The sequence below is a fragment of the Callithrix jacchus genome, chromosome 4, assembly GCF_049354715.1.
Source record: "Callithrix jacchus isolate 240 chromosome 4, calJac240_pri, whole genome shotgun sequence".
Taxonomy (NCBI): domain Eukaryota; kingdom Metazoa; phylum Chordata; class Mammalia; order Primates; family Cebidae; genus Callithrix; species Callithrix jacchus.
Genome location: NC_133505.1, coordinates 136354664 through 136381387, shown reverse-complemented (window position 1 = coordinate 136381387; position 26724 = coordinate 136354664). Strand labels below are relative to the sequence as shown.

Sequence of the window (26724 nt, the reverse complement as noted above, 5' to 3'; positions counted from 1 at the left end):
TCCCGGTTCCGGTGTTTTATTTCCAGTATTCTTGCTCTTGCAGTACTGGACTGGCTTTCAGGACACACAGTGGCGTTCAGTCAGGGAGTATCAGCAGCACCACTGTAGGAGTCTTGCAGTGGTTCCAAAAGTGCTTCAGGAGGCTTTCCAGTAGTGAGCAACAGCAGTACCTACCAAGGCAGTTTCCAGGGGAGTGCTGTAATCATCTTAGTCGGCTCTCCAGAGGGAATTCAGTGGCATCTCATTCTCTGAGCAGCAGCTTCTGGATGAGCTCTGCAGTCACCCCAGCTAGCTTCATATAAGTATGTTCAATGGCACACTGCTGCAGGTAGATTCTGGTGAGTTCTGTGGGTGCCCAAAGAGTTCAACAACACCTCTTTCAGGGGACTCTGGTGGTTTTCTGGTGATTCCAGTCAGTTCATCAGCAGCCCAGCAGGTAGCTCCCCAGAAAATCTCATCAGCATCTCAGAATGCAGTGTCCTGCCTACTTGCTTAGCCCATCAGCACCTCAGCAGGAGGCTTAAAACTTTTGAGTATCAGCCTGAAGATTGTGGACCACTTCTGGCCTGGAAAACCCAGTAAACTTCTCCACCATTTGGAAGACCGCAACCACTCCAAAGAACTCTGAGTCCCAGTGTTGGGGAGAGCCTCCTTCCTTGGGTAACCTCCCTCAGCCTTGTGGTATTCTTTAGAATTTATTTTTATTCCCTTTTTGTAATTTTCTCTGTAGATAATGATTCTTTATAGTAAGCATTCTCTTCTCAAATTACTGTGTGGTTTCTGTCTCTTTATTGGACCATAACTGATACAAGCACTATTTATTATATCTTAACCATAGATAAATGGATTTACCCTAAATTGATAGTACATAGAACACTACAAAGTATAACGAAGCACCAAAATACCTGTATTTAGGTGCTTTTCCTCCTTGCTTAATAATGCTTATTACACCTTAAATAATCACAGGTTTTTCTAATCTCCTTTTTTCCTCAGTGACCACTATTAATCTTCCTTTTATCTGAAAAAAATACATACCTGAGAGATTCATTTTTTATGTAGCCTAAAAATGAATGTTGAAGAAATAGTAGAGTGTATCATACCAGTCTGAAATAATTTTCTCCAGCCCAAACTGAAGTGCATTATAAATTTAACTCCACATTTAATCATCCACTTGCCTTGGGGATTAAATTTGTGAAAAACTGGTATTAATCAGGAAATGCTCCACTTCACTACCTCATCAATGCTGAAATTTCAGAATCAAACTGCTTTGTGGAAACACATTGATCTGTAGAAGAAGCCAGGTGAGTATGACTGAATTAAACTTTTTAAAAATATTAATCATGGAACAGTATCTTATATCTTATGAAAGCAAGTTTTCATTGACTTTAGGGGGTGTATTATTCCTATTCCTTTTTTAAGGAGTTGCAAATAGAGTTCTGGGGCAATATATTCCAGAATGCAGTTCAGTAACCAGCAGGAGTCTCCTGGGATCATGCTATGGAAAACACACAAAAAGTGGGACAAAAAGATGAATCCAGGTCCTTCCCTTAAGGAGTTTATATCTAGTAGAGAAGAGGTTCATGTAGATGACAAGTAGAATTTAGGACAGACTGAATGAGTAATAAATAAAGAGTATGGCAGTCATGAGCAAGTGGCTTCCTACCCTCCAAATGCAGGGAGTGTAACTGAACAAGGTTCCCTGATGACAAGCATCACATTTTTATAATGAAACCAAGCTTCCTGTAGACTGCTCCCAGCCAATGACTGAGAGTGGAAGCCATACTAGGGCAGCCTGTTTCTGGAAGAAGTCAGACTCCTCTGATGAAAGGCTGGCTTGAGGATTTACCACCAGCCTTGCTGAACTTTCTTGATAACTACACTGCACCCAGCTTCCTTCCCTCTTCTCTCTTCTTCACTCAGGGTCGCACCTGCATCATAGTCTGATAGTTCCCCCAGCATCCCTTGGCTCTCTTCATTTTCTCTCCCACACATTTCCTCAGACATCATTGTTGCAGTTTAATTCCATCCTAGCTGCTCTGCCTCCTGGAGGACCCAGATGTACACACACAGGTACCAGCAACAAGTATGAAGATATAAAAAGAATTACTAATTTTGAAAATCTATTTCAAAGGAAGTCTCTTTTACTCTGGATCTTGAAGAGTTGAATTTCAGTAGGAGAAAATGCAGGACAAAGGCTGGCCTGTAGGATAGCAAATGACATGGTGAGAGCAAGCAGCCAAACGTGTACAGTGTCAAGTGCATACCAGAATATAATGGGAGACAAAGGTTCCAAGACAGAAGGGGCCAGGAAGAAGCTCTCGAATGCTATACCACGAAATTTAGTTTATTCTTAATCATTTCAGCATTTTGAATAAGAAAGTATAAAAAAATGCATATCTCAGACAAGAGGCTTTTTGACTGTAAGTAGAAAACCAATTTCAAGTGGTTTCTAAGCAGATTTTATTGGCTCACAATCCAATAAATCAAGAGGTAATATAGGCATTTAGGTGGGTAGATCAGTTTAATTATGTCACCCAAGAGCCCATTGTTTCTTATCTCTGCTCTTCACTTTGTACAATATTAACTTCTTTTCAAGGTGTGAATATGGTTCCTAGTAATGTTAGGCGGTGTATATTTCCTTGTTTAAATATAAGACATAAGAGAGAATCTCAGAAATCCACTAAATAAAAAGGAAGCTGCTTTCTGAAGTCTGCCAAAAGCTTTCCTGGCCTTTCCATCTGTTAAAATTGGGTTACATACCCATTCCTTAACCAATGAATGGCAAGAGTTTGGTGTTGCTATTAGATCAATGAGATCAGACCAGCCAACTTTTCCTTGAGCAAATGGACTGTTTAGGGATATGAACAGATAAAGACTCAATTTGGGATCTATTAGAAGAAAGTTAGGCTGACTCTCTCAAGACAATCAACAGTGTTCACTGTGTCAGCTGAAGAAAGGTGAGGTTTGTAAATGTAGAAAGGAGACCTTTAGTTCTCATAAAGGGCCGCAGCCCGCAGGTGGCCATTCTGACAAGCTGGGAAGTATAGCCTCTGGTCAAAAGCTGGAAACACACATTTGAGAGGGGGCAAAGGGAACAGGAGTTTATGCCGTGTGGGGTAGGCACATATATTCAATATAAATATATTCAATAAACGATGAGAGGAGTCATGAATCCTTAGGAGTCATGAATCCTTATGAACGGAGAAGTGTGTGCATATGCAGTTGAGCTTCATGCCTCTTCATGGGTCCCATCTACAAAAATGGCAGCATTAGCGTGATCTGAGGGTAGAATTTCTGGCTCTCTGATGTCAAAAGGTGAAACAGAGGACATCAAACCCTCATCGCACATCTCTGTAGACTGGCCAGAACCACTGTATGGTCTCTTATCAGCAAGATGTGCTGGTCAGTTGTTTTGCTGAAACTGCAAAGCGCAGCATCAGGCATTTGGCTTATATCAGTGGTGGAGTCTTTTAAGAGGACTTGCTTCTGTTCCACCCTTAGCGATGCAAGCCTAATGACAGTTAATGAGGGAGGGGATATAACAAGGGATCTAACCTCCCATCCCAGCGTGCCTGGAAACTCAGTTTTCAAGGTTTCTCTGGGGTCCTCTTGGCCAAGATGTGGGGTCCATTAAGTCAGTGGGTGACTTAGAATTTTATTTTTATTTCTCAATTGTAATGGTAGAGGACACTTTAGGAAGATACTTTGGGGTTTCCTTTGGAAAAAGGATTGAAGAGTAAAAAAACAAGGTGACTACTTACGCAGAAATGCAGCAGTCACAAGAAGTGACAACTATTGTTACAAGTAGTGACAATGAGATGAATGAATGAATGAATGGGAAAGAAACCTTGACTCTTTTGGAAAAACAAGAAGGGCATAGAAGTAGAAAAAATGTGAGGTCAAGGAATTCAAAAGAGGAAAGAATTTTGTAGAGGACTGAGACAAAATAGCAGGGTTTAAGGCTAGGACTTGGCATTGTAAGGGCCAAGAGAAAACAGCCCCTTTGCCCCTGAAGGTTCGCTAAAAAAATCAACTCAAAGAAGGCAGATTAGTTGAAGAAGAGGCGTCCAAAATTTATTAACATGTACGCAGGAGAACCACAACATGATTACATACTGGTCAATAGGTTTTAAAGCTTATATACCACCCTGAAAAAACTGGTTACAGGAACAGGAAGAAGAGGAATTCTGTTAAGGGCAATAGGATTACTAGGGCATATTAGTCAGTTCTCACACTGCTATGAAGGTACTACCTGAGACTGGGTAGTTTATAAAGGAAAGAGGTTTGACTCTCAGTGCCATGTGGCTGGGACAGCCTCAGGAAACTTACAATCATGGTGGAAGGTGATAGAGAAACAGGGGCCTTCTTCACAAGGTAGCAGGAGAGAGAAATGCAAGCAGGGAAAATCCCAGATGCTTATAAAACCATCAGATCTTATGAGAACTCACTATCACGAGAAAGCATGGGGGAAACAGCCACCATGATCCAATCACCTTCCTCCCTCAACAGGTGGGGATACTCATGCCTGTAATCCTAGCTCTTTGGGAGGCCGAGGTGGGTGGAACACCTGAGGTCAGGAGTTCAAGACCTGCCTGGCCATCATGGTGAAACCCAATCTTTAAAAAAAAAAAAAAAAACAACACATGGGGATAATTTGAGATGAGATTTTGATGAGGACACAGAGCCAAACCATATCAGACGGAGAATGAATGGATCTGGGAACAGAAGTTAACTTGTAAATAGTTCACTTTGGAATCTGAATGATCTTGGGAGGCAGACATTATCTTATGAAGGGTCTTTTCAGGTGTGTTTACATTTTTGGTCCTACCAAGAGGGGAAGAAAACAAACCACTATTCTCCTTGATGGATCCGGATCTTAAACAGATAAAGGAGCTTCAGATTCATCCTGTGTTTTGGGAGAGATGATTAGAGGTTGGGTAGGGAAGGTCAGACCTTGAGGCTCCTTGGGTTCAGCATATAGAAGTGCCATATTTTGAGAGATTGGTTTCTGAGCCCCAGTGGCATCAAGTCAACTTGGAATTGGCTCCTGCCTTTAACTTCAGCTATATTTCCTTAGAAAAGGTACTCCTGTGGACTTAGGCTGTAATCTAGACTGGTTAAGCACTGTTGAAACTTTGGCAGGATGGAATTCACACGTGTTCCACCTATTAGCTATCTTACCCTGGGCTCCCAAAGCCTTGGTTTCATCAGCAGCTAAAGATCATATTCTCTGTACTTATCCATTACCAATTATTGTTTGTGTGCCTATATGCTTTTGATACTAGCAAACACATTATTATACACTATAAAGTCAAAATATAAGATTGTGATAAATGCTGCTAAAAAATGCTTCATATGGTAATTAAATGTGATATTTCTAAAGAATTTAGTGGTGCTTGACAAAGAATAAGGTACAAATAAGTGACAATTATGATTTTTGTCATCAAAACTGAGAAATTCATGGCTTTGGTGATTAGGACACCTTGAACAACCTTTGAGAACCAGGTTCACTGCAGTATAATAAATAGCAAGAAAAAATGGTAGATGGTAAATGAGGTAGATGGAATAAGAAATCTCTGCTATGGAATTGAATGAGTCTGTGGGGACTATGGCAGGAGCAGTTGTGTCTCCCCAATTCTGCTTCTATTTTTGTTTAGGACAGAGAAGTAGGGATTAAAAACTATAATAGCCCCGCCCTAGTTATCAGGTCTACATCTTCCTTTCCAGTTATGAAATCTTTCATTCAGTTATATGGAAAAGTTCTTTCTCCTTCTGCAATCACTTCCTTTAAGAGATGTTCCTGAATTAACTCTGTCAACTTTCTAAATGGTCATTACAATAGAAGAACTTCCTCCTGTGTCTCCATGTAATCTTGACCACATGTGAAAAGCAGTAATTGCATAGATGTATACAATTATACAATTGAAATTGTATGTATAAAATTATACAGAGAGATGCAAAACACCAGCATTCTCTCTACCCTTAGGAAATTCAAAGCTGCTGGTATGGTCGGATATGATTCAACTAAAGGCAATGAAGAAAGTATCACTGAAAATGCACAGGGAAGGGGAGCCAGAGTGGGCATGCTCTGGAGTAAGGAGTTACTCAGACAGCTCTGGAGTCCTAAAAGCACAGAAAGAAGGCCAGGTGTAAGTGGCTCACACCTGTAATCCCAGCACTTTGGGAGGTCTAGGAGAGAGGATTGCTTGAGCCCAAGAGTTTGAGATCAGCCTGGGAAATATGGTGAGACTCCGTCTTTACTAAAACAAACAAACAGAGAAAAGAGCCCAGAGTAGTGACATGTGCCGGTAGTCCCAGCTACTTGGGAGGCTCAGGTGGGAAGACTGCTTGAGCCCAGGAGGTTGACACTGCACCAGCTGGCACTTATCTCAGCTGTGTTTGTGCCACTGCACTATAGCCTGGTCAAGAAAGCAAGGCCCTATCTCAAAAAAAAAAAAAAGCCAGAGGATGAGACAGAGAAAGAAGGGAGAAAAAGAGGGGACTTTCCTGCCCCCAAGAAACTAGATTCATGGGCCAGGCCTGAGAGACACCTGGTAGGGACTCAAGAAATACTTGACTTCCATCTCACCCATGTTCTGTGTGGCCTTTCACAGGCCCAGCTTTTAGACTCTCTTTCAGCTGTGAAAGCCTCTGGCTAAAATTTTTTCAAAATGAAATAATGTTGTTATCTGCAAACCATGGAGAGTTAATGTTATTGGTTTCAGTAGTCACTGAGGCAGCATGCTGTGAATCAGGCTCAACTTGGAGAGTAGCATCTTAGAGGGCTGAAAAAAAGAGAAGAAAAGGAGGCATAATAAAAATATTAAAATGTAAATAGTACCCAAAAGCCATTTGCTTAGTATTGTACACCTAATGTATAGCGTATTTCTATTTTCAAATAATTGACCAGCCCAAAATAGCTGAGAAGGTCAAGAGTTAGTATAGGGGTCCATACCAAATTCAAGAACTTCAGCTTTCCTATAAGCGCCGCTAACAGATGATCTAACAAACCCACCAATTCACCAATTCATCATCACAGGAACATTTATGGAGTACTGGCCATCCACCAAGTCTGTAAGAAAAGATTTGTGTTTACCATCGTGAATCAGCCAGGCATTCTCTGCTTGCATTGAGCTTACCATCTGGAAGACTTAAATTTCAAGATGTATGATATAATATAGATTAACATTTAAATTTCAAAACTGGCATAATTACTTTATAAAATATTTGTTTTAAGAAAGTTGTTGTCTAGTAGGAGGCAGATTATGATTGTAGAGATAATTAATCTGTGGCATATTGCCTAGATCTTCAAATACAAGGCAATTCTATGCTTAATCCTCGAGGAACAGTGATTTGTTAGGATTAAACCCTTTCGCAGTTTACACCACAAGCTTGATCCCAGAGGCAACATAATTGGGCAGGGAGAAAGCTGAAAACTAAACGCTGCTGGTAGGTTTCAAACGTCTCTATCATCCTATCAATAAAAATATTTCCTAAGTGCAGAGCAGTGTATCCTTAACTGTTTTTTTAAATTTTATTTTTGCGGTTGAGAAGGGGCGCGGGGGTACGGAAAACATCATTTCCAAATTTAAGGTATTACCTTCACCGAATCGCACCCTCGTGCCCGCTCCTTCATTCGCCCTTTTCCAAATCAACAGAAGTCAACTATTGAGGGGCCCTGATAACAGCAGCTGGGAAGAAGCCGAGCATGCTCAGTAGCTGGGGCCGCTTTCTGAGCACATAGCAAGCTTCGGTTTGCACCAACACCGGCTAGCACTTGTCTGGAGGAGCTGCCGGGCTCGTGCACAGCTGATGCCTGTTCCTGGAAAGCTGATCTTCTCTGCCCAATAACACGCGGCTCTCGCAGGGTCAGCTGCAGCGGCGCAGCAGCAGAGGCACTGGGAGTCCACCGGCTGCGGCCGCTCTGCCCGCTGAGCGCTCGCACGCGTCTCCCGCTCCTCGTGCCCACGCTTCAGCCCGGTCCTTCCAGCAGCTGCTGGATGAATGAGCAGAACTGACGGGATTGGGGTTAGTCGTGAAGAGCGCGTAGATGCTACAAGTAGGTGTGTCATGGAAGAAAGTGCTTAGGGAAGATTCTTGCAGGAGCTCTGTTTATCGCTTTGCATCACTTCTTGGGACCCTGGCGTTCCCTGCTCTCCACCTGCGGAAGATGGTTACAGTAGTAACAGAGCTGGTTCAATGCTTTCACCTCCGGTAAGGAGAGCATCTTTGCATGTTTTTCTTTTTGCAATGCATATCCACTTTAAAATGTACAGCTGGGAAAGGTCTTTAGCCTTGCTCTCACTCTACTAGTTTGTTCTTCAGACAGGAGAAGAGGACTTTTTGGGGATTTTTAAAAAATCTTTTTAGGTTGGGATTAAAGACAAGCAATAGTGTTCTTACTAAGCTGTCTGTCTTGACTCTAAAATTTACTTGGTAGAATTTTGTCTTGAGCCTAGTATTTAAGTCTCTATTTGCAAGATGAGGTTAAGAGTACTTTGTTTTCTATATTTAAAAATAATTACTGGGATATCCTGGAAAAAGGTACTTTATGCCTGTCGGTAAATTGATATCATAATTGATAGCCTTTTTGAGACGATTATAATTTCAGTTACAGCCAGGAGAGAAAAATTAACAATATTGAAATTCACATCAACCTTGGTCGGCATCGAACTTAGGCTGACCATAGGAAATAGTCACACTATGATTATCTGGTTATTTGTTAAGAAATAACAGCACAACCCCAAACGTGTTCAGGGTGTACTCTTGAAATAGGAGACACAAATTTAAACAAAAATTTTAAATTAGCACTCTTCATCTTTGGGTGCTGAGCAGGATGACATCTCCAATCAAGCATTGGTTTAAAAGTGAAGAAACATTTTCAAACATTTGCAAAATAACATTTCTGATGGAAATTGTGGAAAATCAACATCTTCATATGGCTTCTCATATAGAAGAAAAAGTGTAAGAGAGTGGTCTGTAAAAAATGAATCCGAGAGCAGCTGCATAAACATATTTAACTCTGTGCCACCAAAGAAAACCTGTCCAAAATGTCATCTAATCATAGCTACAATTTCCATTGCTATTTATTTGGCTAGCAGTGTTAAGAGAAAGCACTTTTCCAAGTAAATCTTCAGTTAATAAGATAAGGTCTATAAGTATTGTCTAACGTTTAGTAATTTTAATCAAATGGGACAGAAAAATGTCTTCTTCCTAGTTTGATATTAGACTTGCTTCATGCTTAAATATACACTTATTTAAAACGACTCATTAATAATAATTGTATTCTTTCTCTGAGGCATCAAAGGATTTTTTTTCTCTTGTCAAAACCAAAATAAATCGAGTACAAATCTTGCAGTGAGGCAGAGGAAGAAAAAAGACAAGGAAATACTTGTTGAGTGGTGACTACTTGACTGGAAAAAAGTTGTAATTTCTGGGCGGTTGATTGCTTTTAAAGCCTTTTCGTAAACATAATTTAGCATTTGTGATGCATTCCCTGGCAGGCCCATTTAACCATGAATAAGTGACAGTATTTTTATAGACATACTGTAAAATACATTCAAAAATGTGCCTTATAACTGGTAATCCAAGCCTTCGCTGATGTACTTGCTGTTTTCCATAGCTTTTCATGGGAGATCGTCACAGTCTATGAAGGCAGCCTGAAATTCAGGCAGGTGCATAGGGCAGGGGAGGTGTGTCTCATCCCTAAAAGAGTTAATTAAAGATGATTGGAACCAGTCAGGAAATTCTAACAAAGCTAGGAGAAGGAGACAAACCTGAGGACACATGCTCCAGTAAGAAAGGTTGAGGGGTCAAGCTTGGATAGGGCTAGAAATTCCTATTTCTTGTCTGTCCTGTAGGGACTTAGAACCCACATACATTCAGTCAACAAGCTTTGTTCTACAAAAGGACAAAGTTCTCTGAAGTCTGATTACTTGCCCAGAATCTTGGAAAAACCCATTTCTTCCTCTTCTAGGTGTCAGCACACCAGCATTAGCAACACTCCACTTTCTGAGCCCTCAGTGGACTCAGGGAAAGACAAAAGCTGTCTGGGGTCTCTGATGTTCATAGTTTGACGTCTGATCATTGCCTGTTCATGCTGCTAGAGGCACAGGTCCCACCCGTGTCCCTTAGTGAAATTACTTAAGAAGTGCCTTTCTCAGAAGCTCTCAAAGACCCAGGATTTTACTGAGGAAAAACTGTCTTCCATTCCCTTGTCTGTGTCAGTCTCATTGTCTGGGATGGTAAGTCCCTAACCAGCCATGATCATTCCTATTCTAGTTAGACATAAAATGTGTTCTAATGCTGAGTTCCACACGCAGCAGTCACCTAGAGTAGTGCCTTAATGTTCAGTCAAAAGAAGAAAACAAGAAAAAGTGATTTCTGCCTTTGACTATCCGAAAGAGAGACTGTTCGGTTTCTTTCTCTCCTTCTTTCCTCTGTCACCCAATTATGACACAATGAGGAGTAAAACTATTTCAGGGCAAGACATTATGTTTCCCATTTTAAGGGGTGAGAATCATGGTGAGGCCATCCCTTCCTCTATCCCAGACCCCCATCCACCCTTCCTGTCTCTTCCATATCAGATAGAAAACTGAGATTTTATAAGCTCCCTTAGAGGGAGTTAGTCTGTGAAGCACATGCTTGAAATATAATGAATTCCCTTTTAACAATTAAATAGTACTAGAATTTCAGTTCTAACGTGGTTTTGCTGCTTTTTGATTCATTAAGTAAGAACTGTTGGGTGTTTCCTTATATCTCTACTGCCATATATATTTTGTGTGTGTGTGTTTGTTTTTGAGACAAAGTCTCACTCTTGTCACCCGTGCTGGAGTGCAATGGCACAGTCTCAGCTCACTGCAACCTTCACCTCCTAAGTTCAAGCTATTCTCCTGCCTCAGCCTCCCGAGTAGCTGAGACTATAGGCATGTGCCACCACACCTGGCTAATTTTTGTATTTTTAGCAGAGACAGGGTTTCACTATGTTGGCCAAGCTATTCTCAAACTCCTGACTTCGTGATTTGCCCCCCTCAGCCTCCCAAAGTGCTGAGATTACAGGCTTCTCTATTACTACTTTAGAGATGGACTCAACTAGTGCTTAGGATCTGAACAGTTCAGCTATATAGATATTAAATATATTAATGAAATCTAGAGCAGGTTGGGATGGCTCAAGCCTGTAGTCTCAACTACTTGGGAGGCCAAGCTGGGAAGATGGCTTGAGGTCAGGAGTTTGAGACCAGCCTGGGCAACATAGTGAGATCCTGTCTACAAATAAATTAAAAATTAGCCTGGTGTGGTAGCACATGCCTATAGTCCTAGCTAATTGGGAGGCTGAGGCAGGAGGATCCCTTGAGCCCAGGAGTTCCAAGCTGCAGTGAGCTATGATCTTGCCACTGCACTCCAGCCTGGGTGATGGAGCAAGACCCTATCTCTTAAAAAAAAAAAAAAAAAAAAAAAAAAAAATCATCATCATAAATAGAGAACTTTCTCAGTTATTCCCTCTTTCAAATTTTTCATAACAGTCTAAAAAGAGCTATTCAGCTGTATTTGTATAGTATGATAGGTTTCAGTCTTAGTGCTAGTCACCGATTGGTTTTGATTTAATAAAGAAATTTTCCATTACTTAAATGATTCCTAGCTTTGGTTTTAGCAATTTAATGAAAGGATAATTGTACCTACAGAGAACTGGAAATACTCAAACATTAACTGTGTATAGTCTAGGCAAGATGCCAGAAAAATGGAATTAGTTTTAGGATTGATATATTCATGCCCAAATTCCAGGGATTTTGTGTCATCTTCAAGGATATAGTTAGCTTTTAGCCCAGCCAGTGACTTTCAGATTGTCACTGCTAGGAATACAATTTGAGAACACAGACACATACTGAGGTTTGAGGCAAAGTCTGGTATTGTTTCTCAATGATATTGTTTCTGCTAAGTAGCTCAGCAATGGAGGTTAAGTGAGGGCCGTGGCAGACATCTTATCACATGTGAAAATCCATTTGGAATCTGAATAGTTGCATTTCTTGGGGCTGTGAAGAGCAGAGAAAGAAACAGTATAGAGCGTGACTTCCAGTATGGCACTGAAGGAAGCCTTCTCTGAGGAAATGATGTGACTTCCAGTAGGGCACTGAGGGAAGCTCTCTCTGAGGACATGTGACTTCTGGTAGGGCACTGAAGGAAGCCTTCTCTGAGGAAATGATGTGACTTCCGGTAGGGCACTGAGGGAAGCTCTCTCTGAGGACATGTGACTTCCGGTAGGGCACTGAGGGAAGCTCTTTCTGAGGATTTGAACCTGGAATGGAGCTGATATCTGGGGACATGTTCCTGGTTGTTTGGTTTGCTCTAGCAATGGATATATAGTAGTGTGGTCACACTGGAGGGTGTGTGTGTGTGTGTGTGTGTGTGTGTGCTGGGTTAATGGTAGGAATGGAGTATGGGGGTGAGAATGAGGTGGGAACTAGGGTGTGGGGGAGACAAGAGGAAGGAGATAAGTTTAGACAGATAGGTAAGGGCTATAGAGACTGAATTTTTAAAGTGCAGTGGAACCCACTGTAGGATGCATTTTAAAGGAGCACTATGGCTGCTATGTGGAGAATGTCAAGAGGGAAAGCTGGAGATCAGGGAAGACACCATTGCTGTAGACAGGAGATACTGGTAACTTGCACTAAGGAGGTAGCAGTGGAGGTGGAAGCCAGCACATAGACTCTCTTCTCTAAATTATGTTTTATTTTTAATTACAAACATAACGTATTTTCATTATAGAAAACCTAAAAAATACACAGACTTATCCTCAAATTAAACCATAATCCCTCCACCCAAACTTAATTGCTATAATGTTTTCGGTGTCCTATAGAAAACTTAGAAAATACAGGAACTTGTCTACAAAAGGAATGAAGTATTTTACAATCTTAGCACTCAGACTTACAGTTAATATTTTTGGTATCTGTCCTGTGAACCCTTTTTGACACCAGTGTTGTTATTTTCAGAGAAAATGGTTTATTCTGTTAAAACATCTCTTTTGGCTTAAATAAGCCGGAAAATGTCTACTCTAAGACTGAATAAGAAAGCTTATGTGCCACAGAGTCACTTCCTTTATTTATTAAATATTTTACTGCACACCAGCTACTGGGGCTCTGTGATCTGTGGGGTCTGCTTTTCTCAATTAGCTAACCCCTTTCAAAACCTAAACTGGCAGCACTACATTCCTTGCAGTTAGGAAGGCTGAATTTTATCCTTTGACCTTCTATATTAGTTGTACTTGTTCACTATCCTGCTTTAGCAGGGATGTGGGTATTAGTACTCTCATGACATTGGAATCATTTCACTAGCGGTAGACAAGAAAGAGGCTGAACTTGGGAGGACCACCCTGACTTGGAGTAGACCAGAAGAGGTCGGAAGGCTGATAGGACCAAACTTTGTGGTTTTTTGCTCATAGGCCTTTATCTTTCCAGAAGTACTTACGAGTAAAGGAGGAAGTGGGCTTCCTCCAGACCCCCCAGATGGGCTACTTGAAACATAGAAGTGAGAAATCCTGCAATAGTCTCCTTATCGCTCTTTGAAAATGTATTCAACTCTTACTCTGGTTTCAAATATATTCCATTTTATAGGTGTGTCATGACATGATTATTAAAAATATTAGTACTGTTTGCATTCTATTTCCAAGCTTTTAGAGTGATTTCATATAACTTACTTTATGAAATAAACATTTAAGACCACCTCTGTATCTTTCCCCAGATGTCTGAAATTCAGGATACCCGTAACAGAATAGGGTTTATATTTGTCATCCAAGCTTGCTCCGCCTGCTGTATTTCCTGTCTCAGTTAAGTCTGACCTTTTCTAGTCTCTCAAATGATCAAGGAGAATCTTTTTAGCTCTTTCTCTTCCATCCAGCAGGAAAGAATGTCTATGCAAGTTCAGAAAAGCCTTGTAAAACATTTCCTCTCATCCATTCTACCAGTCCCTACTTTGGTTCAATCAACCTCTCTTTCACTGGGTCTGTTAAGCATTGCAGAAGGCTATGAAGGGAAGGTACTCGTGCTTGTATGTCTAATTAAAAAAAAAAAAAAGTTACAAAAGACCAAAGAAATCACCAGCTTGCACAAATGCCATTAAAAGCTTATCCGAAAAATTCTTCTGCAGTGACATCTGCCCAGCAACCGCGGGTTCAATCTTCGACTGGCATTACCCTTGTTGTTGATTTTTGTAGCCAAGGATAATTATGTCAAAGCAATTATGTAATCCTCCTTATTTTTTTCTTTTAAAACTTTGTCTTCCCTTACCTCCCTGAATATAAACATGGTTTACCATGGAAGGGTATTCATGTCACAATGCTCTATTCTCAAATATCTTTCCTTTTTTGGAGCGTCTCTCTGCTTTTTATTTGCATTGACCTATATTTAGTCAATTAATGTTTTAGGAAGTTGCAATACTCTCCTGTTTGGTCCTTTATGCTACAGCTAGGATATCTATTGGGTTTTTTTTCCCTAAAGATTCTGATTATGACCGTTTCCAGCTTTTACAATACTGCATATCTACATACACTTCAGACTTCTTAGACAGACAAGGTATATCCCAATTTGCCTATGCTCCGAGTCTGTCTCCCCTTTCTCTCCATTGTCCCTGTGGTCCAGCTATGTTGATCTTCTCTTTGTTTCTTGAATGTATTAATCCTGAGCTTTGCGCCTCTGCACCTGCTGTCTCCCCATGGAGAGAATGTTTTTTCTCCCTTTTTTTCCCCAAGTGGCTTCATCCTCTTCATCCCTGAAGATCCAAGCCTCATGTCACCTGTTTCCTGGCTGCTTCAGACCTTGTCCATCAACCCTACACTCTCAGAACCATTTGATCAGTATTAAAGTGTCGTTTCTTTTTATTCCTTTCTAATCCATTTTTTTTTTCTTCTGTTAAACTTGGGTCTGTGAGGGTAGGCTTTGGTGTTTGGTTCCAAACATTAGTGTGTACTTAATTAGTGTTTACTATGTGGATAAGTGAATATATGAACCACTTTCTCTTTCTTTCCTTTTCCTTATAGCCTGTCCTTCCAGATTGGATAAGTTTTGTACTCACAGGAGAGTGTGCCTTCATGGGTGAGGAGTAGTGTGTTGTGTTTTGTTTTGCTTTCCCAACTAGTCTGTCATCATTTCTTAAACTTAGAGTTTACAAGAACTGCAGCCCTTGGGCCAAATCTGGCTTGACATTTGCTTTTGTAAATAAAGTTTTATTGGAACATAGCCACACCGATTCACATATGTGTTGTATATGACAGTCGTTTGTGACAGAGACCATGTGGCCTGCAAAGCTGAAGACATTTCCTATCTAGCCCTAACAGGAAAAGTTTGCTGACCTCCACTGTAACACAGAGAAAGAGCTGGAGGCTAAGATCCTACAAGTGACTGCCTGTAGAAACATTTCCAAAGTAGCAGCTGTTAGGTCCTTACATGAAGTAGTAAATGTCTAAGATTGATGTTGATTTGAATGATGAATATAGAAACTATCAAAATCCGGTGAAAGGTCTGGTAGCCTTGTTTTAGTAATTACAAGACAGACAATTTTGATATAACTCATCTTTAGAACAAACCGATTCTCAAAGTTGAACCAGAATCCCACAGAGGGCCTGTTAAACTCCTCCTTCCTCCCAGTGGGTTTCTAATTTAGTATGTGTGGGAGGAACTGCAAAAGTTGCATTTGGACCCTGTTCCCAGATGTGTCTGGTCTAGGGACCACTTGAGAACCATTTGTCTGGAACAGTGGTTCTGAGCCCCAGCTGTGTTTCAGAATCACCCAGGGAGTTTTAAAATTATTTTAAGCCCAGGCTTGGCCCTTACCCCAGGCTCACCAACTCGGAATTCCCAGGGCTGAAATGTATTTTTAAAGGAATGATTCCGAAGAATATTTACCTGTCATGGTTTTTAGAGCTATCATATAGGCTGTGCTGGTTAAAGTATGTATGAGATGTTTTGATAAGTTCAAAACAACAACTAGACATAGATTTTGTTGTTTTACTAGTATTCAGAAAATCCATAAACTGGAATTTTGTTACTGAATGGATATTACATTTGTCAGTGGACTGCAATAAAACTGTAGTCCAACAGGTATAGTGTTCAATTCAGCAAAATTCTTTTTCTTTAGCAAATTTGACAAGTACCGTATTAGTTTGTAAATTTGTTTTCAGTGTGTAAAATTGTGATTCTATACCTGATACTTCCCTTTTCTACTTTTCCTGGGAAGTCAGTGAGATTTTATTTTGGATGTGCATGAATGGCTCACATTTTGCTACCCTTAGACGGTGTCAGAGCAAGAAACTTAAATGTACACGTGCCTTCTAGAAATGGCTGCAGTGCTAGGGAGGTCATCTTTCCTGGCTCTATTTGGTTTGCAAGGAGAAAACATCCCTTAACATCTGGGTAAGGTGCCTTTTAAACAATATAAAGCCCTTATTACTCTGTGCACGCTTTTGTTTCCCCTCTACCACAGTTTCAACATACTATATGCTGGCTGTGCTCATTTTAATTTTGTTGATTGGTATTTATAATGTTCGGAAGCCAAGTATTATGTCTGAATACAAATAAGGCAAAACAACAATGAAACAGTAAATGTAGAAGAACCAAGCCTTTGGCACTTCGGCAGTTAATATAGTAACCTCGAAAATCATGATCCATACAAAAACTGTTAAGCACTGTGTTTATGAAGAACAGGCATTTCTGTCATGCTTTTGGTCTGTACCCTTTATTTTTTTTAAATTCTTTAATCTTAAAGGGATAGGAATAAATACCAAGACTTGGGTTTATAGATCCCCAAATCCATACAACAAAATAGCCATCAGCTTCTTAAACTGCATAATTCTGTATTATAGAATCATGATGATTACTAATGTGAAATGTTGGAGTTTGAATTTGACAAATGGCTTAACAAGAATAATGTTCTGTAGTATGAAAGAGCTCATTTATTAAGCGCCTTTGGATTAATTCAAGTTTCGACCTGGGTGTCTTGAGTGAAATTTTTCATACTTTTTTGCATATTATTAAGATTAGACAGGATATTAGAAGCTATTGTGAGTTAAGTAGAAATGAAGAAGACCTGTTGTTCTTTCCTTTTCATGGATATCACTTGCATAACCCCTGGTCAGTTCAACAAAGAGGGAATTTTCTAAGGATTTATTTTTATAGCTTCTAGAAAGCTGTAGTCCCCAAGAAGACCCCAAAGTAATGGAGTATGCTAATTTATTATTCTGTTATTTTAAGCATACTCATTAGAAGTGCAAAGTCTAGGTGTTCAATTAGAAGAGTTTATTGAGATAGAAACTGTTTCTTAATGATCATTAATATTTTTTTTATTGGCTCATCACTTTTTGCCAAAATTAGTGGAATTTTGTTTCTCAGGTGGGAATGTTCTAGATTCCTTCTTCCTACACAGGCTGGGCCAGCATTATGGATGTAGTTCTAAGTGATATCCTTGTTCTGAGAGCCGAATGAAGTACTTCTTGTCTTTTTTATTGCTCCGAGGAGTGTAGTTTAGATAAGTGAATTCTCAAAATGAACATGATTTGCCCATGGTCAGATGGGCCCTATGCTTGGTTTAATGCTCTGCTGTTGCTGTCTTGAGATTCTTAATATTTCTTGAGTCCTATTTTACAGGGATAAAGGCATCTTAATTTCTCTGTGCACAGTGGCTCACATGTGTAATCCCAGGATTTTAGGAGGCCAAGGTGGGAGGATCGACTGAGGTCAGGATTTCGAGGCCATCCTGGCCAACACAGTGAAATCCCGTCTCTACTAAAAATACAAAAATTAGCTGGGTGTGGTGGCAAATGCCTGTAATTCCAGCTACTTGGGAGGTTGAGGCGGGAGAATCACTTGAACCCAGGAGGCAGAGGTTGCAGTGAACTGAAATCATGCCACTGCACTCCAGCCTGGGCAACAAAGTGATACTCTGTCTTTTAAAAAAAATATATTGAACAAGGGGCCTCACATTTTTGTTTTTCACCGTACCCCGTAGATTATGTAGTCAGTCCTGCCCAAAGAAACTCTATTATTTATTTCCCTAAAGATTTTTAGCATGATGTCTGATGCACAAATGAATGAATGAATGAATGAATGGGTCCTTCCTTATTCTGAGAGCAAGATGAAGCTTTTTGCATTGCTTGTAGGTGTGCAGTTTAGGTCAGTGCGCTCCTAACATGAATATACTTCAGACATAATGAGGTGGAGAGTTGAGTGATGGTTGGGTGGTGCCAGTAGTGAATGAACTTTTGAAGAATACAGATTCTCTGCCCCACCTGAATCTTCCTGGATCAAAATTTCTTGAGACTGGAGCTCAGGAATCTGTATTTTAAAGACACCTTACGTACTACTGAGCCTTTGCATGAATGACAGTCTTTTCCCATAGACCTCTACAAGGCCTGCAGGTCTGCACCTAGCCCTGGATATAGATTCCTTTGGGGGAAAGATGAGATTTGTCAAAGTTGTCAAGTAAAAAGTCTATTTCAAATGATCTCAAGTGAAATGTAGGATATGGTGGGGGGATAACCAGGCTAGAATGTATAATACACCCAAGTCTAGGGTGATCCACTGTCATAGCAGCAGGGCTACCGTTTGTCTAATTGCTTATGCCCCTTCAAAGGAATGTGATACTTCATGTACCTTGTGCTTAAACTCCCAGAGTATGAGGTCAAATTGGTCTTAGAAACTCTGCTACAGTATAAAGTGTCAGCCTGTTGCCATCTGCTGCCCTCTTCACAGATTTCACAAAATGAGATCTACCTCCAAATGGAGGGAAGCAGAGGGGTTGTAGTCTGGAAAAGCCTGATGGTCAGCCTAGTGTCTTCATGTGCAGTTTAGATGTGGGGAGCCTTGCTGGAACTACTCTAGGTTTGTGCAAGGTCTGGGGAGGGTGTGGTGAAGGTGGCATCTGAAGCAAGTTGTGGATGTGGGTTTGTCTATCTCACAGTACCAAATGACACCCAGGTTTTCATTCAGAAAGTAAGGATTCAGGGCAGGAGTACATTTGACACATGTCACGATCCACATTATATGTATCTCCTGTATCTCCTAATGAAAAGTAAAGATGCTTATGAGACGCAAGTCTCTCAATTCATAAGGAAACTTGTAACTCTAAGCATGATGAAGATGTGCACAGTTCATGTTGCCAAATGAGAACGTCTAGTCTACAGGAAGACAGAAAGTTTCAGGAGGAGAGGTAGAACCACCCTGAAATGCCTCTTGTCCAGAAGGAAAGTTGGGTGCATGAGGACAAACATCTACCCAGCTCAGGAGTAGGATAGGTTGCTAACAGCTGGATACTAAGCAATCACTGTCATTATCTAGAAGAGTTTTCAGATTAAGATACACTTGTAAATGGAAGTAGGAGGAGATTCGTCTTAGTGGTAGAGAGGTAGAAAGGACAATAACTATCAACAAGGTGTTAGCAATAAAATTTATCCAGAGGCCGGGTGCGGTGGCTCACGCCTGTAATCCCAATACTTTGGGAGGCCGAGGCAGGCGGGTCACCTGAGGTCAGGAGTTTGAGACCAGCCTGGCTAACATGGTAAAATCCCATTTTCTACTAAAAATACAAAAAATTAGCTGGCCTGTAATCCCAGCTACTTGGGAGACTGAGGCAGGAGAATCACTTGAACCCAGGAGGTAGAGGCTGTAGTAAGCTGAGATTGCATCCTTGCACTCCAGCTTGGACAACAAAAATGAAACTCTGCCTAAAAAAAAAAAAGTTTCCAGAGAGAAAAGGTAACTTATTTTTTAACCATTTGCATGATCTCATTCATTACTCAGTAAATATATTCTACAAAACTATACTGTGTTAGGTACTATTGTTCTAGGTACTAGATCTACAGAGGATAGGAGACAGGTTAATTTCTCATGTCATGAAACCTGAATTTTGATAGAGAAACGATTGGTAAACACATCATGGTTGGAGTGTAAATGGGTACAGTCATTATGAAAAACAGTTTGGAGGTTCCTCAAAAAATTTAAAATGTAGCTATGTTACACAGCAATCCCACCACCAGGGATATAGTCTGAGGAAATGAAATCAGTATGTTAAAAAGATAACTATACTCCCATGTTTATTGCAGCATGTTTCACAAGAGCTAACAAATAGAATCAATCTGAGTGTCTACCAATGTATAAATGGATAAAGAAAATATGGTGTATATATATCCAGTGGAATACTATTCAGCCTTAAACAGAAGAAATCCTGTCATTTGGGTCAACATAGATGAACCTAGAGGAGATTATGTTATGTGAAATAATCCAGGCATCGAAAGACAAATACTATGTGATGTCACTTTCAAGAAGAATCTAAAAAACTGAGACTCGTAAGTAGAGGGTAGAATGGTAGTTACCAGGGACCTAGGAGTTGGTGGGCAGGACTGGAGAGATAGATATTGGTCAAAGGACACAAAATTTCAGTTAGGAGAAATAAGTTGAAGAGATCAATTGTAAAAACTGCTGACTATAGTTAATAACAATTTATTGAGTTATTGAAAATTGCTAGAAGTAGATTTTAAGTGTCCTCACCACAAAAATATGTGAGGTAATGTATATGTTAATTAGTTCAATGTAGGTATTCCATATGTATATGTATTTCAAAACAAGTACATGATAAATATACACAATTCTTATTTATAAACTAAAAATTAAATTAGGTAATAAATATGTCAGAGTTATAATTTCTATGAAGAGAATGAAAATAGTGTATGTGAAGGATTAGGAACCTTACAATGGATGGCCGGGGATGTGGGGATATCTTCTTCCTTCTCTATTAAGAGTCATTACTAGGTTAGTTCTAAGATAAAAATAATAATAATAAAAGAGTCATTACTACCCTAATGTGCTCATTTGTTAAGCACTCAGTTCTCTTACCTTGGCTGCCACTACCAAATTCACATTCTTGGCCAGGCCATTCCAACCCTGGCTGTATAGAATGATTTATGGGGGCTAAGAGTGAATTCAGTACTATTATGTCAGCATTATAATAGCAAGTAATCCCTTTCAACTGTTGCATGTGTGTTAAAGAAGTGCTAAAGAATGTAAGATGGCACCAATATTACTATCTTGCTATTTCTTTTTTTTTTTTTTTTGAGACGGAGTTTTGCTGTTGTTACCGAGGCTGGAGTGCAATGGCACGATCTCGGCTCACCGCAACCTCCGCCTCCTGAGTTCAAGCAATTCTCCTGCCTCAGCCTCCCGAGTAACTGGGACTACAGGCACATACCACCATGCCCAGCTAAATTTTGTATTTTTAGAAGAGATGGGGTTTCACCTCGTTGACCAGGATGGTCTCTATCTCTTGACCTCGTGATCCACCCGCCTCGGCCTCCCGAAGTGCTGGGATTATAGGCGTGAGCCACCACGCCCGGCCACTATCTTCCTATTTCTTATACCTGTTTCGCTGACTTGAGGAAAATAAAAACAAAATGCCAATGAGGTTTAATGTTGCTAATGTCTAAGTTGACTGGTGGCAGGTTTCCCCCTTTTTTGTAGTCACTAAAATAAATTGGGACTGGCTAATAAGTAATTAGTGATAGTATTTTTAATATAAATTGTTTAAATATTACAAAATAAGAAAATAAGCAAGTTGTCTCATTTTATATATTTTAATATAAATTTAATGCATTATATATTGTGATTTTATTTACATAAGATAAATATCCTATACTTTTCAAATTTTGAATTAGATACTATCACATCTAACAATTTCTTATACTGATATAAATGATTTATAATTGTAAGAATGCTGATTAGAGAATCCAGTAGAACAATACTATTCATAGTCTGAATGTTTGCATCCCCCACAAAATTTTTATGTTGAAATCCTAACCCCCAAGGAGATGCTATTAGCAGGTGATATCTTTGAGAAGTGATTAGGTCACAAGGACAGAGCCCTCATAATTGGGATTCACACCCTTATAAAAGAGACCCCAGAGAGCTAGCTAGCCCTTCTACCATGTGAATATAAAGCAGGAGGGTACTTTCTATGATCCAGAATTTGAGGCCTCACCAGACACTGAATTTGCCTTGATCATGGACTTTCCACCCTCCAGAACTATGAAATATCTTTATAAGCCATTTAATTCATTATATATTTTTATGGCAACCCAAATGAATTAAGACAAATTAAGACAATAGACTTATTTTTAAATTTCAAATAAGCAAAATCCTAGATTTACCAATCAGACTTGTGAAGTTAAAATGTTTGCTTTAAATTCTAGTGTTTTCGGCATTTTGGGCCATCTAATCCATTGAATCTCATTTTACATCTAAGGAAAATGGAGACTTAGAGAAATTAAGCTATTTGCTATAGGAGCTAGGGATTATTTTATGTTTACGCATTTATAGGACACTACACCAACCATTTATAAGTGGAGAGGGCATTTAGTGTAGCAGCCATAAACATTCCTGGGTTTGGAGCCTATTTTGTGTGTTTTACCTGTACCTACCAGCTCTGAACTTGGTTAAGTTCCTTAATTTCTCTAAGGCTTCAGTTCCTCATCTATACAGTCTGGAAAATGGTCATGCTCTCTTCCCTCAGAGTGTGGTCATAGGAATTAAGTCACATAATGACCAAAAGCATGTAGCACAGTAGGGGGCATAGAGGAAGAAATAAGAGAAAGTTAGTATTATTATTTAAAATAAAAATGCTTCTGTTGAAAAGATATTTTATAGTGACATTTTTAACTTATAAGTTAGAAACACCAACCTATGTATTGTAGTAGCCTTTTTCTCAAAAATTTAGCTTTTGTTAAATATCACTTAGCTCTATAACAGTGTTATTAGAACAAGTACAAAGTAAATGATTTTTTTCTTCTTCCTTCGTTTTTTCTTTTTTCAGAGAGACAAAGTCTTACTCTGGTGCCCAGGCTGGAGTGCAATGGCATGATTATAGCTGACTGTAAACTCAAACTCCTGGGCTCACTCAAGCAATCCTCCTGCCTCAGAGCGCTCAGCCCCTTGATTAGCTGGTGCTACAGATATGCGATCCATGCCTGGCTACTTTTTGCATTTTTTGTATCCAAATGTATGTTGCCCAGGCTGGTCTAACTCCTGGCCTCAAGTGATCCTCCTGCCTCTGCCTCCCAAAGTGCTGGGATTATAGATATGAGCTACCACACCCAGCCTGTAAACAACTTTTATTTTGCTTTAAATTCCAGCTAATACTTAACAACTTAATCATGTAGAATCATGTAGCACTTGCTAGGTGCCAGGTACACATATCAGCACATTAATCCTCGCAAACATATCGATGACATAGATATTATCATTATCCCTATTTGACAGATATTGAAACTGCACTGAAGAGAAGTCAAGTGAAAGTCTGAGGTCAGACTGGGCGCAGTGGCTCATGCCTGTAACCCCAGCACTTTGAGAGGCTGAGGTGGACAGATCACCTGAGGTCAGGAGTTCAAGACCAGCCTGACCAACACAGAGAAATCCCATTTCTAATAAAAATACAAAATTAGCCAGACATTGGCACATGCATGCCTGCAATCCCAGCTACTTGGGAGGCTGAGGTAGGAAAATTGCTTGAACCCAGGAGGCAGAGATTGCAGTGAGCCAAGATCATGCCACTGCACTCCAGCCTGGGCAACAAGAGTGAAACTCCATCTCAAAAAAAAAAAAAAAAAAAAAAAAACGAAAGTGTCTGAGGTCACTTGGCTGTAAATGGAGCTCCATCTGTGAGCACTAGAGCCACTGCCATCACCAATTCCACTGTATTCATACAGCCTGGGGAAGAACTGTTGGAAGAGAGAATAGTTGCTGGACAAGACGATATCTGATTTGTCCTGATGGGTGCTGATCCAATGGAGTATTGGCTTCCGAGAACTCCATTTTATAGGGATACTTGTTCAGTATTAAAAATGGCCATCATTAATTGCTTCTGTAGATCATAAACTCTACTAGGGGCTTTGGAAATTCTCCCCCCCCACATAATAACCCTCTGAGATAGATTATGGTGGTGGTGATCTATATGGTGATGCCTGTTTTATAGGTGATTATTGTAGGTGTTATTGAGTCTATTCAGACTCAGAATGAGTTTGTTCAAAGTATATAACTTTCACTGAATCAGTTATTTGTCTAATTTTGAAGTCACTGTAATATTTAATTTTCCTTAATGAGCATTGTGTATATATCTCAGTTCTGTGCTGCTGAAACTCTTGGTAAAGAAAGGGTGATTATGAGCAATGAAATGAGTCAGCAGGGTATAACGGAGACTGTTCCCCGTATCCCAGAATAAAATCTAATTTCAAAATGATCAGTAATTATCTGTTTCACCTCCGGAAAGCAGTGACTCGGCTTCCAGTGAAAAATGAGGGCAGGGTATTGGACGATTTGATCGTTCTCCAGACTAAGGCCTTCTTTCCAGCCCAGACTGGGCTGAGAATTGTAGCTAAATATTCCCCTAAAGAACACTAGATGGCGCAAAAGAACAAAAGAGATAGAGGACATTTATAGGATACAAGCAACTCTCTTCAATTTGTGATACAATGCATTTTCTGAAGTAACTGATTTTAGCCTACTGATACCTAACGTAAAGAATACCCGACCTTATATTTTGCCAGTGTAAAATTCTGCCTTATCTCCTATTTGGAGTTGTCCTTTGAAAAGTCTGAGCAGAAGAATGCCAATTCTTTATGTGTGGCAGAACATTCATGAAACAGACCTCCTGGCATCATTTCTACTAAAAATTCTGGCCCTAATCATAGCAAAAATAAAGTAAATTGAGTATTTGAAAAAGATGATAGAGTCAAAGGATATTTTATGGGTGCTATAAATGAATTTATGTACTTTTTTTTGGATAAAAATTTGTTTTCAGAAACACAGGCTTGTGACATTATGCAAAGCATAAAAAACATAACCAAAAAGCATACGGATATATTCTCTATAGGTCTTTGTTTTTGAAGTCATGAAATGCCCACACTTTGGGGTCTAACATAATTTATTTGTATTTTCAACTATTATTCATAATTTTTTTCCACTTTTTATCACCTGTACCTCCTTTGAGGAGGAGAGCCCGGTGAGGCAGAGTAAGAGGCAGCAAACAAAAGGTGGAAAACCAAAGAAGGATATTACAAGGTGGAGAGACAAAGAATGAGCATTCAGATTAGATGCTCTAATATGACCCAGGTCAATACAATTTCACCTCATTTTCTGAATGTCTCTAGAGACAAAAAAAATTGCTGATCACAAGGATTAGTTGAATACTTGTTCCTTCAAATAAACAAAAAATTCATTTTAGGCCAGGTGTAGTGGCTCACTCCTGTAATCCCAGCACTTTGTGAGACTGAGGCAGGAGGACTGCTTGAGCCCAGGAGATCAAGACCAGCCTGGACAACATAGAGAGACCTTGTCTTTAGAAAAAAATTAAGAAATGAGCTGGGTATGCTGGCATGCACCTGTGGTCCCAACTCTTCAGGAGGCTGGCATGGGAGGATCTCTTGAGCCCAGGGAGGTTGAGAGTGTAGTGAACCATGGTCATGACGTTGTATTCCAGCCTGAGCAAAAGAGTGAGACCCTGTCTCACACACACACAAATATATATATATTTAAAACATCTTTTTAGGAGAGAAGAAAAATAGCATCATGAATAGAATGCTCCATGAGTATCTTTGTGCTTCACAGCAATATAGACCATTAATGGTCCAACACCTGGAGTAAAGATGGGCTAATTGTCTTGAAGCAAGTTTGAGTTTATTTATTGAGTACTACTTGTGTGTGTGTGTGATTGAGATGGAGTCTTGCTCTATCACCCAGGCTGGAGTGCAATGGCATGATTTCAGCTCACCACAACCTCTGCCTCCCGAATTCAAGAGATCTTCTGCCTCAGCCTCCTGAGTAACTGGGATTACAGGCATGAGCCACTATGTCAGACTAATTTTTGTATTTTTAGTAGAGCTGGGGTTTCACCATGTTGGTCAGGCTGGTCTTGAACTCCTGATCTCATGATCCGCTTGCCTCAGACTCCCAAAGTGCTGCGATTACAGGAGTGAGCCATCACACCCTACTTGAGTACTACTTTTTTATGACTAACATCACCACTGTTTATATGTTACCTCGTTTAATTATCCCAACAGTTCTGTGGTGGGGGGCAATCCCACTTTATGGATGAGAAAACTGAGGCTTAAGGAGGTGAAGTAATAAGCCCGGGGCTTCATGAGTGTCAAGTGGAGGAGCCAGCTCTGATTCTTAAGGCCTGACTTTGAACCACATCAGTATGGTCTTCCCTTGAGCTAAGTGTGGCATTTGAAGGCCGGACCTCTGCCATATCATGAATTAATAAAAATATGCTTTAGATAACCCCTTAGTGGTCTCTTGTTTCTTTCTCACCCACAATCATTTTTTTAATGTCCTTCCCCTACTGCTCAGTGGCCCTAGAGAAACTTGGGTACCGTAGTTGACATTAAGAAAAGAAGCTATTTCACTTGTTTTTGCTATCCCTTCAGATAGCATAATGCTTGAACCTAGGTTTTAATGTTACTAGTCAGATAAAGTGGACTTTTAATGTTTAGGGGCTTTCTTGCATTTGAACACAGTTCATCTCATTTATCTCCAGAATAACTTATCATGTAGTGATGATTAACCTAATCTTGATTACCCGAATTTTAGCTTATATCGCAAATACTGAAAACTTCAGGAAGAGAAATACGTTTCATGTAAATCCTCAGATCATTGTTAAATGGCAGCAGGAATTTCCACCTACATGCTGGCCTTGTGT

At 40.0% G+C, this 26724-nt stretch overlaps 1 protein-coding gene and 1 long non-coding RNA gene across 6 annotated transcripts in view; one reads left to right on the top strand and one right to left on the bottom strand.

Annotated features, from left to right (window-relative positions):
• Window positions 1-6684: 6684 nt before the first annotated feature.
• LOC144582354 (uncharacterized) lies at window positions 6685-7739 on the bottom strand. The gene is made up of 3 exons (XR_013534917.1): window positions 7601-7739; window positions 6956-7072; window positions 6685-6785 (listed from the first exon to the last, which is right to left on the bottom strand). It is a non-coding gene; the product is annotated as an uncharacterized LOC144582354 (long non-coding RNA).
• A 33-nt stretch (window positions 7740-7772) lies between these two features.
• ARHGAP18 (Rho GTPase activating protein 18) overlaps window positions 7773-26724 on the top strand; it is a 195517-nt gene continuing 176565 nt past the window's right edge. For all 5 annotated transcript variants that reach the window (XR_013534912.1, XR_013534915.1, XR_013534914.1 and 2 more), the window contains exon 1: window positions 7773-8214. Coding sequence is in view for 2 of the 5 variants with exons in the window: in XM_078370783.1 (XP_078226909.1) it covers window positions 8051-8214 (164 nt within the window). In the remaining 3 variants the exon portion in view is untranslated. The remainder of the gene's footprint in view (window positions 8215-26724) is intronic.